This window comes from Balearica regulorum, chromosome 3, assembly GCF_011004875.1.
Source record: "Balearica regulorum gibbericeps isolate bBalReg1 chromosome 3, bBalReg1.pri, whole genome shotgun sequence".
NCBI classification, from domain to species: Eukaryota; Metazoa; Chordata; class Aves; order Gruiformes; family Gruidae; genus Balearica; species Balearica regulorum.
This window is the reverse complement of record NC_046186.1, coordinates 122,126,076-122,139,156: the sequence shown is the minus strand read 5'-3', so window position 1 is coordinate 122,139,156 and position 13,081 is coordinate 122,126,076. Positions and strand designations below refer to the sequence as shown.

Below are 13,081 nucleotides of genomic sequence, written 5' to 3'. Positions count from 1 at the left end.
TATAAAGCAGGAATTTTCTTTATTAGGGTTGCTACACCTATTGTGTGTATCTTGCATATGGCTGGGGGCAAAAGGGCACCGAAGATATCATAAAACCTGACTGCAAAACCGCAACATTGCCGTGGATACTTGCAGGTAGTTACAACATGCATTCTTCTCCTTCCCGCCCCTCCATGCCAAACACCCAGTTCTCAAATTCACAAATCAAATGTAAGCTTAACAAAGTTAAGTTTTTTAATGAAGTTTCCTGAATATATTTCACACAGCTGTGTAGGAGTAAGCTTCATAAAACTGTACCAAAGGATGCTGGAGGCAAGCAACTTTGGGTGGATTAAGTGTGATACAAACATTTTGAATTATTCAATATGCTTATATTATATCCAAGCATTTATTTTCTTTTTTATTCTGCTGAACTCTAAGTCATGCCTGAACTCGTGATACTCTAACAGTTATTTTTAAAACAGCTTTGAAGCCAGTAGGTGGTATGTTTTCAAGTAGCAAGAAAAGGTGTTCAGCACTCTGCTCATGAAAACTGCCGAAAGAGTGTGAGAAATTTCATTAGTGTCCTTGAATAAAACAGAGACTTGTTGTCAAGTGAACTACAGTTCTTCGAATACAGGAATCAAAAACTCATGGACTGTTGCACGAGTCCTGCAAAGCTTACTAAAAGTGTTGCAGTTGAGAGACTGAGTCTGGAAATGGGACTTCTGTTCTTGCAGATGTGAAACAGAATAGAGTGAGAAATCGTTAAGATCAAATTTATAAGGAGATCGGAGAATTCTTCATGGGAATCTAATACGGCATCAAAAACTGCCATCGCTTCAGATAAAATGTACTAGCAGAGGTCTGATATGGACACAATCTCGATGGAGGGCACTTAATTAGGGCTATCTTCCAAGAAAATATTTACTTGAAAAGAAGCAGCAGAGATTACAAGACTCCAAAGAACCAGGGACTATAGCTACAAACACCTAAACAACTGACTTTTTTTTTTCCTCTTTCATTTCATCCTCTGTCAAGAACTGCTAAATGGTTGGGTAACTCCCTCCAGCTTCATTGTTCATTCTGAGACAGTGCAAAGTTCAGGAGTGCGTTTACATCGTTGCTTCTTTCTGTACAGGATTTTAAGAGCCTCCATTTTCTAGATTTTTATTTTCCCTCTTAAGTGTCCATTCTAGGTGTTACTCCTGCTGCACAGAATGAAAAGTAGAATAGGGCATACAGTCTTAAAATACCCTGTATGCAAGATCTCTTAAATGATATACCACACCTCCCTCCCCCCCACAAAATTAACTAATTCAAAGGTAAGAACATTTCTCAAAAAAACACCAACCATATTTATAAAAATATTTTGAGTTAATTTTGTTTAGGATGAAAAACAGACACAAAGGCCTCTCTCTCTGGGCACCAAAAATATTGGTAGATTTCAACAGAAGCAAATGGTGTGTTTCCAGATGTTATCTTTACAGCTTTTTTTTCAGTATTTATGTCCTGAAGTGGGTTAACCTCTAACTGATTGTAACTAAGTGTGCTGATTTTGGAAATCTAAACCTAGTAGAAAGACCTTTTTCGTTAGGCTTCTCATCAGTTTAAGAAAAGTTGCAACAACCATTCTGTCTATACAGATTCATTTTACACAGGTCAAGACTACAGACTTGTCAATATGCTTGATTTACTTCCACATGATGTAGTTTCACTGTCCTCTATACAGCATACTCCTGTGACATTTCTGCCCTCTGCAAGGCCACTAGTTCACAGTAGCTTCTGCTGTCAAGAGTACGCAGCCCTTCTGGCTACAAATCAGGCTTCCAGGGTCTTCAGTCTCTCACTTCAGAAATGTTGTAAGGGACAAAAATAATTCTTAGCCCATATGATTTAAGGAAAGAATCCACAGGATGATACCCTTTTGACTATCAGATCTTGCTTCACTGTTCATTTTCATCCAATTTCATGAACTCCTAAACTACTTTCACACGAATGTTTTTCTGCTCCACTAGATGGTCAAGTGTAAAACAGCTTTGGCAAGCACCTGAGAAGAGGATTAGACTTCAAGATTTGTCCTCTGTCTGTCTGCTGCCATTAGGAACAAAGATCTTGGAGGTGTATGCAGAGCAAAAGCTAAGAGTAATACTGACTGCTAATCGTTACCAGAAGGTAACAATACTATGTGAAAGCCTTGCATTGGAATTTTTTTAATGACAGCCTAACTGGCCATTTCTAGGCAAGGAGAAATCTTACTGGACGTGATGACTCAATGAAATTGTGTCAATTCACCTCAAGAATCTGGAAAAAGGAATTTCTGAAGTCAGTGACAGTGGAGATTGGAGTCTGTTTTGCATCAGAAAATTTCCCTTTTTCCAGGGCAAAAGAAATGCTTAGAGGGAGAGCTACACCAGCTTCTCCCAACAAATTCTTGTCAGATTTGGCCTGTTCAGGAATCTGTTTAGCTTACAAGTACGGATGACACACTTAAAACAGGGATTTTTATTTTATGATCCCCTGAGGACTGAGTCCAAGCCTGAAAGTGCTCCCATTACTGGGACTAGTAACTTGTCTCAATTCAACTAAGACATGCTCTAGACTGAAATCCAAAATTAAATTCTAAACCTCAGTAAATGAGTTACTCATGGCAGCAGAAAGTTTTGACATTAAAATAGCTAACATTACTACTTTAGAATAACAGGACCCTCGTGTTTCCTAAATATAGAAGACCTCAGTTTGTGAGAAAAATGATTGATGCTGGGACCTTTTAAACGCAAATCCCCTCAAAAAAAGGAAAAAGGTACACAACAAATATGGCAGGCTAGCATACTTCTGTAATCCATAGCTGCAAACACGAAAACTCTAGCAGAAAAGCTAAAAAGTCTTCTCCCTCACTTGTCTGTACCTCAGGAAAGTGTTTTTTCATTCTCAGCTTCCCTTTAAGTTATGTTTTTAGGATAGCTAATGAATGTATTCAATAATTCACATGATCAACAAACCACACATTCTGGTATGTGTAGAGTGATAGCCAGTCACAACACAGCAGTCTACAGCGTATCTGTGCCCAAATCACTTTATGGCTGCACATCAAGTGAAAAAGAAATCCCATCGGGCACTTTGGGATTTTCTTTTTATCATTTGGAAGTGAAATTGAAAGCAAAAAAAAAACAACTCATGAATTTGTCATTCAAAAGAAGCACGTGTGCTTATACACAGAAAAGCTGTTCTAGAATTGTTCATTGCATATTCCTACAAAGCTAGTTTCAGTAGGGGTCCCACAGGAGTACAAAAGATAAATCACTTCAGTAGTCATTGATTTATTATTTTTTTAACTGACAGAATAGATCTACCCTCTTCAGTTCCTACTTGCAGAAGCTGAACTACAAATTTATTTATGTATGATGAAAGTTTAAAAGACAGGCCAAAATGAATGATGGGAAACCCAAAATCCACAAACCCTAACTTTGCCTCATTTTTCTACACATATATATTTGTGAAACAACCTCTGTTAATTTATTCCCATATGTTTTGGAACAAGAGAAGAAACCAAAATCCAGCCCACCCAAAAACCCCACTATGTTGTGGATTTTAACTAGATTTATTGTCAGATATGGCAGGATTCATTCAACAAGAACTGATTTTATCACTCCAGCATACATAACCAAAAATTATATATGACTTGGTATCTTCTTATTTTGGACTTAAGTTTAAAAAGGAAACTTAACCACTCAGAGCTCCAACAGAGCTCCCAAAACTCTCTAAATAAAAAATAAAAAAAGACTGGGTTAACCGTAGTTTAATTCTCTGCTTTGACTTTTGAGAAAGTTTGTTGGATAGAAGCTCTCTTCATATAGCTAAATATACATCTTCTTTGCATATAAATATTGTAAAAGAACTGTTTATTTGTTATTAGACTATCACAAGTTGGAAAGGTTGGGTTTTCATCCAAGAACTATATTGTTTCAACTAGAAAATGCTAACATCGTGTTTATTTCAGAAACTGTGAATTAAACACGTTGCAGGAGTTCTGAAATTTTTTTTTTGTTTGGTGTTTTTTTCAGAAGACAATAGCAAAAATGTGAACGGTAGCCATAACAAATATCACAGAGGAAAACCATCACTGTAGAACAAAGCTACTTGTGTAGAGCTCAGTTATTCCAGTCAATTAAACAGCTGTTCTAACAAGTAAGTTTGGTCTTGCACAAAGTTTAGCTTATGAAGCTTTGCTTCTAGAACCATAGATTGTAATGAAAAGAAATTAGTAAACTATTAATGGGTTACCTTCTGGAAGAAAGGCTTCGCTATAGTCCCCTTTTTGCCTTCCTGTTATTTAAACAGTACAATAATTCAGTGTACAGTTCCATCCAACACTTATCAATATATTACCTATAACAATTAAGCATATTTTAAAGAAAGTGTAAGAGTATGTGTCATTTAAAAAGTTTCTCTGAAAAGTTCTGAGTTCAACAGGAGAGCTGGATTTGCCCATCCTGTGTGAAAGCAACTATCCCCAAACACGCACAGTCTACTCATTAATGAGAACAAATAACCTTTCAGAAAATAAACATACACATAAAGATAAGATATACCTCTATTGTGGGATGAGTATTATGCTTATAAGCAGTGTACAGAGGAAACTGAATCTGAAAGATTTTTGCCACACACAGCAACAACTTTTCCTTCTCATCAGTGCTCCATAAGCTAAAAGCATCAGTGTTCTTTGCAGACTCCTCCTCTGTCAGGATACAAGTTCTTGCAGAATCTAATTTTTTCTCTATAGATTTTTGCCGTTCTCCATTTTCTTCTTCATGAGACTCTCTTTCTACATTCAGGGGCTCATCAGCATGATTACTCTGATCTTGCCATGTTGAATCTATATTAATAGTGCAATGTTTACAGAGCTGGTCCCGCAGAGCTTGAACTTGGGCAATCACTAAGTTAATAAGCGCACATACTACTTGGTTAAAGATCTCCAAGTGTTTATACTCCTTGAAACAGCACAGACATTGTCTGTAAGAAAACAGAAAAAATAAAAAATAAAATTCCTGAAGTAGCTAAAATCAGAACAGGTAACTGACCGAAAGGACTCTTCGCATTAAAACATTTTAAACAACAAAATATTTGACAGACCAATAAAAGTAAGGAAATCCAAATGAAACAGACTACCCAGCAGCAAGTGGGAGTCACGAAGCTTTCCTTAAACCCTGTGAACATCCCATTATTTCCAAATGCTCACCAAAACTGTGAAGTCCCCGTTATCATTTAGCAGCTGCCACTGTAAACTACACAAAAGAAATCTTAAGGGCAAGGTCACCGTACTACTAAAGAAGCAATGTTCTTCAGTATGTTCCTTAATCGGTTTCATCATCTGCTTTTTTCCTCTATTGATATTTATTGCAATAAATCACCTGACATGCTTGTCAGCGGTGTAAGAACTAAAGCACTGTGGTTTTTAAATCAACAGGGCTGTAAAATAATTTTATTTTTAATTGAGTATTTAAGCTCACTTCCTTTATCTGCGTTTGGATAGAAACCCTATGCACATTGGTACCCTTTACCCATATGGGAAAAAGCAGTACCAAGCATCTTCACTCATTTCTTCACTATGCAGGCTCAGAGATTATTCCTCCGAATATCTACTGATACACTATAAACTGAAAAGAACAAGGGGGAAAACTATACACCATCCCTTTATCAATATAGTAAGAAAAATCAATCAAATCATCAAGTTAGAAAACTCTGTAATACAAGTCTAGTTGAGGGCAAGGATAACTATATATGTCAAAGAGATTCTGCGTGCATGAATCCCCCAAGATAGATACCCTAGCACCTAGTGTCTGGGAACATTTGCTTCTTCCATACAAACAAGCAATCTCCTCATTCTGAAAAAAAGGTATAGGATATTGCTCTAAAAGGATCTAAATCCTGGAGAACATAGAGAAGAAAGCAAGCAATAAGCAAGGGTGAAGACTTGAAGCAATAAGCTTCAATGAAGACTAAAATTAAAGTCTAAATGCTTGTAACAAAGTCTGTGAGATGGACTCAGCTCTCACTCAAATTCTTCTAAATGACGTAACTGCTATATAAACTAGTAGCTGTCTTACAGTAGAGACCTTTCTCCTGTTACATGGAGAACAATGAACTCCAGTCCATGATTCTCAGAAACAAAAATAGTAAAAAAAGTTACACATGCAACTTCTGAAAGAAATTAGCAGGCAAAAGATGGAGCAAAAAATCATCAATAAGAAGTGATTAAAAACATCTTCTGCAAAGCATAGCATTTAATCTAGAAACTGGGCTTAATAAATCATAATTTGTAAGAAAAAAAAAGACAGAGAACTCAGAACTGTGACAGGTAGAGGGTGTTGCCCCTCTTGAGGGAATGAAACATGCCCTTCAGCTACAGCTCTTAAAGCATATACATTCTGAATACAGGTATTTCTATATATGACAGTGGGTTAGACATAAGGATAACATTCAGTATTCTCTAATTCCAGCACAGACACAGTGATGGAAGCATCTGAAACCTTTTGTTCAGTCTATCCGGGAAGAAAATTCCTTTTAATATTGTGTAAGTGGAGCGTCTTCACCCATTTGAAAAACAGACTTTGTGATTTACTTGTAAATGTATTTTCCTATTAACAAATTACAACGACAAATTGCAGGCAAAACCAAGTGTATCCTCAAGCATTTATCCTTGGGGGAAACTATGTACAATAGGTCCATCACTTATGCCTACAAATTACTACTCCGCTTGGCTGTAACGAATTATTCTCAATAATAATGAAAATAAAGTCTGGTGACTACTTCTCCCATATCTGTATCTGAATGCCAACCAATATCGGACAATTCTCTATTGGGCAAAGGCACATTTTTTTTTTTCAAGACAGAGGTGTGTGCAAAACCTCTAGGTCTTCATGTATCTGAATGTGTTCACAGGAAGAAGAGCTCCACCAAAAATTAAAGATCGATGAAAAAACGAGTTTGCTACAAATATGATTTCTTTGAACATAACAATTTCCAGAAGAAAACTGAAATGGAAACACTACTACATGCAGATAGAAGAAAAAGGTATTCTTCAGGCTGAGTTGCCAATTGATCTTCTGAAGGAAACCAGAGACTTAAACTACAGGTTAACAAAAAAGTAGATCTTAAGGAAGGCCTCAAGCACAAAACAACAAAGAGAACTCTCAAAAGCCCATTTGACAGAGTACAAACAGGACATGAAATTAAAATGTAAAGTAGAAGTCCTTCCTGTGTTCTCTCTGCTAGACTCTGCTTTGAATAGGTTAAGGACTGTTTTCCATACTCGTATATAGCATGACACCATACAGATGGAAGGTAAAAAGAAACGAGAAGAAAATAAAGAGTTAAATGTTATCTAGTCTTTATTTTTTCTTCGGGTTGGATTTGTCATGTTATAGCTGTTGAACAGAACAAAACTCTAAACAGATGATGACCTGGAAAACGACTAGGTTGCAGTTGTTCTCAGACAAACTTGGGATCTAGGATCTGTCAAGAAATGACAGGATTCTGATTTCTGTTGTTACTGTTTATTTTGATTTAAAATTCCTTCTCTGTGTCTAACAGCATATTGCAGAAGATAATGAATTTGCTCTGAGTGCCTTCTTTTGGCAGAATGAGGAAGAAGATTCCACTTTTGCAAGTATTCAAAGCGTGACATTCCTTTTTTTTCTTTTGGAGTTTTCTAAATACCAGAATAATGTTTTCCAATTTATTCTCTATGCTTTTCCTAATATTTCTTACAATTCAGTTTGGTCTTGTGACCATTGCTGAACACTGAATTCCAAACATTCTTATTGTAGATTCTTTCTCAAAAACTAATATCCATACAATTCCTTGTGATGGAAAAAAAATAAGTAGCTGTGAGGTAGACTACTTTAAGAAACACAACACACCAACAAAAGTAATTTAAATACTAGATTAAAAAGAATAACATAGTTGATTTAAGACAAACATGTGCAAAGGATTTTCTTTATCAGTTTAGTAGCTACGGGCTGCAACCGTTCACCATCCTGACTCAGAGTAATATGGCATTGAGAAAAATTTAACATGATGGTCCCATTCACTGTAATCTTTTCTTAAATTCTTCTTACACTACCCTGCCGCCACAGAAGGTGGTCAGAAATTTTCATGTTAAAGTAGCAACACAGATTATTTGTCATTGCAATATAGCCATTTATTCCTACACAATTATTACAGCATCCAGACTGCCAATCAGATTCAAAATATGCTTTGCCCAAAACGCACTAACATGTTTATTTTTATTGTCTAAGTAGTAAAATGTCCTTACTCTCCAAGTATCACTTAGCTGCACATTAATAACTTCCCATTCTAATTCACTCTACTGAATCTTTTTTAAGAAGGGAAACCTACTGTTGAGATCCAGTATCATCAACACTCAAACTCAATTAAAAATTACCTTTGTGTCCAGGAATTGATGTAAGCAAATATCTTGAGGGCATGTTCCTTTCTGAGCTGCAACCCATCAGTACCTTCAATGTCTGATACTAAAAAAACCAAAATCAAACATATTAGTAGCAAGAAAAGCCCCATGCAACTGCTCTATTTTTAGTAGAAATTATATTTGATAGTATTAAAAATAAAAAATGTATTTTGTAAATATATTTTCATATTGTAAACTGAAGTCCTCAACCAAATCTACGTATTTTTTGCTTTAGTAAACAGAGGTAAGGTTTAGATGCCACTAACTTGAAAACAGAAACTGCACAGTATTCTTGAATACTGCTGTGAAAATTAGCGATTGAGTACAGCCCCTTCTTATAATCCTCCTCTTATGAAATACTCTTCATAAGCTTCACTGGGAACTACTGATTAATGTGCACTTTCAAATATGAATCTTCTTCAACAATCTTACTCATTAACCAGGTGTGGTTTCCCCCTCCCCCCCCCCGCCCCCGATTTTAAAAGTCTGCATTTTGAGATGACCATGAGACCTTAACTTCCTTTTCCTGATCAGATAAAGATCGAGGAGAAAGAAAAAAAAAATCCAAAACAAAAAACACAACAAAACTATCAAGAACAATGTGCAGTGTGTGTATAAAGTCATTAGTTATTTCAGACTAGCTAAGTTGATGATTATTACTTTCAATATAGACATGTCTATATTTAACATGACATTTAACCATAATGAATCACTAATTGGCAAAATGATAAACGCTTACCACATTTATTACAGCCGGAAACCAGAACAGTTATGTACTGAATTCAAAACCCAAATATTTCAATGAGGTATTATCAAATGTCCTGCTTCCATTAAAAAATGCTTATACACTCTAATAAGCCAAACACCAGTAGTAGTCTACATCTCCACTTATGCATCAACCAATTATATATCAGCACACTGGATTCTGTCTACTGGCCACAAATCTTTCCCCAACTATCAATGCACAATTCTCATTTCCTCCCTGTCCTGAATTTCTATACACTTCTACAGTTATCACTACACAAATTGAGCATGTCAGCGGTCCTTTTAAGTTGACCATTTCATTTATAACAAAAATAAGTATTCATGTCCACATTTCACATGAAATTTCAAGTACTACATGCTCATAAATCTACTTCACACACAAACTGTGTGGGAAAGGTTCTCTTAACAGAAGCAAGCTCTTCAGAATCCCTACCTCAACCTCTTTTCCAACCTCAGCCTTACGAGGTCCTCTGTGATCTATTAATACAGGTTTCCAAAAACTAAACCTAATCAAAGTTTGCTGGCACAGATTAGAAAGTAAAGTTCAGAAGAATACCACTTCAATAATTGCACAAAAAAGCAACTTATGACTTCTTTGAAACAAGGACATTACACATGCACATACATACATACTTTCATATATACGCGCGCACACAAATATAAAAATACTCAAAAAGTAGTCTCTCAATAGGACACCATTGAACTTTAAAAATCACTTTTCTGTCTCACTCCTAGAAGGCTTCAAAGATCCCTAAGTAACACTGGACAAAGTACAAAACTGACAAGCAGACTAAGAGATGAGTTTCACTTGATACTACTTTTTATTTTAAACACCACAAATTACCATGACACTTGACTCTCTTAAGGCCAAAGCACAGCACTGAAGAAATCAACAACTCTCTGTCAAATAATTTAGGTCAAACTTACCATAAAAGACAGATTCGCTAACTATAGATAGTATCTAAAAAAATACTTGCCCAGCATAAAAGGTTCACGAAACCTTTGTTTTCTGAATTTTGTGAGCATTGTTTCATTAAGATGAATTCCATCAAACCTGACACAAAAACTGTTGACAATAATTTAGCAGCAACAAACCTAATTCTAACTCGTAGGACCTTACATATACATTTATAAAACTTCCTTCATCCCCACATCACGCTACTTAAAAACCACATACTCTAACAAGTAGGACAGTAACTCCTAACTTCCAGAGCAGCCTTTTCACTCCAACAGTATGAAATGCTCTCAAATCTCCCCTCTATGAGATTAAGAAAAACTGAAGAACTGAAAGTAAACTGGTCCCTTAAAAGCTACAATTGCCACGTAAGAGTACAGAATGTAGAAATTATAGAAATACTGAAGCTTATGCCCCAGGTAAAAAAAAATGAGAAGGTATATGCCCTAGTTGGAGAAATCTGCTGTTTTCCTGTTTATGCATTCTACATCTCACACATAGACCAACTTCAACTGGTCGTATTTACTAATCATTGCTAATTAATATAGTGGCTACATACACGATTTCCCTTTTGTTTTCTCTACCTAGAAATAATATTGTTCTTGTTTCTGAAAGTCTTCAGGAAGCCTAAAATGGGAGCAACCACACTGAGGTTGCAGTTTTCCACTGAATTGATCTAAGTCTGTGCCATTACCAAAAGGGGTAGCAACACATCTGGTAGGGCTTCGCCTACAGGACCTTAGTTGAAGCACTCTCTTTTGCTCCTCAGCAGAAATGATATTTGTCAGCTCAGCTAATTTACATCCTCACAAGCAAAACTTAAGTCTTAGGTTTTCGAGTTCCTGTCTCATTCTGAATCAACTTTGTGGGTGCTCTTGATTTAGAGCAACTCTCTTTAGGGACACATGCAGCTTGAAGCACAGCAACAATTGGTTATGAAGCCTTTCTAATATTTTTTTAATTGAAAAAAGTACAGAGAGAAAAGCAATAGGAACAACTGCACTCATCATTCCTGCGCATTTGTTGAGTTCAGTCGGTTTTGTAAGGACTCCCTTGCTGCATATGATTTCACTTCCAATTGATGATGTGCGTCTCTCCTTTCAAGCTAGTTTTCTTCTACCTTGAATGGGCCAGTAGTTAAAACAGACTCATTCACTTGTAAATAAAGTGCATCCTTTTATTCTCTCTCCCATTTTCAAGCTTCCTGCATGCCTTAGATCCTCCTTAATTTGCTGTCTCCCCAGTCTCTCACACTTCCAGTGTTTCAAACCCAGCAGTAACAATCATGTCCAACTTTTTCCAAAAACTTTTACTGTGACAAGCCTCCTCCTTGTAAATTGATTTAGCAGATTAGACTTTCCCCTAGTTTCATACCTAAGGCAGTGATTCCCACAGGATGCGCTAAGGCATACTTGTGTGCTCTGAGAGCATCTGAAGTACGTCAAAGTGGCAGCTCATGTGCTCTCATCAATAACAATTGATAGTACTTGCTCCAGAGCTTTACAGCCAGTCATTCCACGATCTATTAGTATCCATCTCAGCCACGGCACTCCAACCCTAGGCTCAGCTCCTTTGCCCCATCTCTGGTGGCTGCTTCTTTCTCCAGGCACTCACAAGTTAGCAATGTTAGAGATGCCTTTCCTAGTTTACTCCCAAACTCTCTGGGCTTGACTTTCTTCTCCTTCCTTAAATTTGCTCTAGCAAGTTTTCCTTCTCGGTTAAAGACTTTTAGACCTTCTCACCCTCCAGTCCTTCCTCTTCCCTCTTACTTTCCATGCACACAAACACCATTGACCTGTGCTAGATCTAATTTCAAAATCAACATAACCCAGTTCAAGTCCACGCTACTAACAGCATCTGTAGCCATGCATTTCAACAACTATTAGCGCTCCTGCAGGAACTCAGAGCACCAGACTGGGAACTGACCAAGTCCAACTTACACACCTAACCAAAAACTACCCACATTTTTGTTGGCTTTGCAAGCCACTGAATACTCAGGGTGAAAGCTATGTAAGCAGAGGGGGCTGGGAAGGAAAGCATGAGGAGTGTGAGGCTGAGAGAAGTAAACATCTTTGTAGTGACTGCAGACCTTAAATTGCCCCACCCCATCTGGAGTAACTCACCCTAATACTGCTCATCTAAGGGCAAAGACACTGAAGATACGGCTACTGTTAGAGTATGGAAAAACCAGAATGTTGAAAGCCTTAAACAGATCCGTCCAAGACAGAACTAACCGGCAGAAAGAAGACAGACTGGTATGTAGGTAAATTCCAGCTAAACATATTCTGCAAATATGATGTAGGAAACGGGGTCTTTTTGCATACTTGCAACGTCTCATTTTACTGAATCTTTACAAGATGGTTTAGAGAGATCTGTCACAGTAAAACCATTTAAGAGCTCAGCTGCTTAACTGACCCAAAGTAATAATTGCTTGACTTTTTTTAATATTTTCTAGTGTATTAAGTTTTCAGATGTTCTTTTAAAAAAAAAATCAGATAAAATGTGATTGTTTATTCAAGTAGCTGATGAGAAGCCAAAACATGTGACAGTCAAAGTAAAAATTTAACACATTTCAGAAAAAAGAAAATTTCTTTGCTGTGTCCCCAGTCTCCCATTTTACTTGGCTAGCTTTGAATGAAAACTTGGGTGATTTACCTAATCATCCACAAAAGGGTGATTTGCTAGAAGTGTATTATAGTACTAGAAACAACACGATCTCCCAAGCTCAGAAAAAATACTATTAATAAAGCTACTAAACCAAGAAAATTACAGCAGATGAGAAAAAATAAATCAACTGCAAAGAGGGGGGCAATATAATTTCAACTGTGAACAAATGAAGCTCAGATCGTAAGTGCATTTTTAGTAAGAACTTCAGAGCTAGAGGAACAGACTGTAATTAGACCTCAAGGACA

General features: G+C 36.7%; 1 protein-coding gene across 12 annotated transcripts in view; it reads right to left on the bottom strand.

The window, feature by feature from the left end:
* Nucleotides 1-13,081, bottom strand: part of USP34 (ubiquitin specific peptidase 34) — a 133,724-nt gene that overhangs the window by 105,464 nt on the left and 15,179 nt on the right. For 8 of the 12 annotated variants that reach the window (XM_075749836.1, XM_075749837.1, XM_075749832.1 and 5 more), the window contains exons 2-4: nucleotides 8,426-8,513; nucleotides 4,572-4,992; nucleotides 4,264-4,305 (exon numbers count right to left, since the gene is read on the bottom strand). In XM_075749836.1, the coding sequence (XP_075605951.1) occupies nucleotides 4,264-4,305; nucleotides 4,572-4,992; nucleotides 8,426-8,513 (551 nt within the window). The remainder of the gene's footprint in view (nucleotides 1-4,263; nucleotides 4,306-4,571; nucleotides 4,993-8,425; nucleotides 8,514-13,081) is intronic. The other 4 variants (XM_075749835.1, XM_075749834.1, XM_075749839.1 and 1 more) reach the window with 1 other exon arrangement.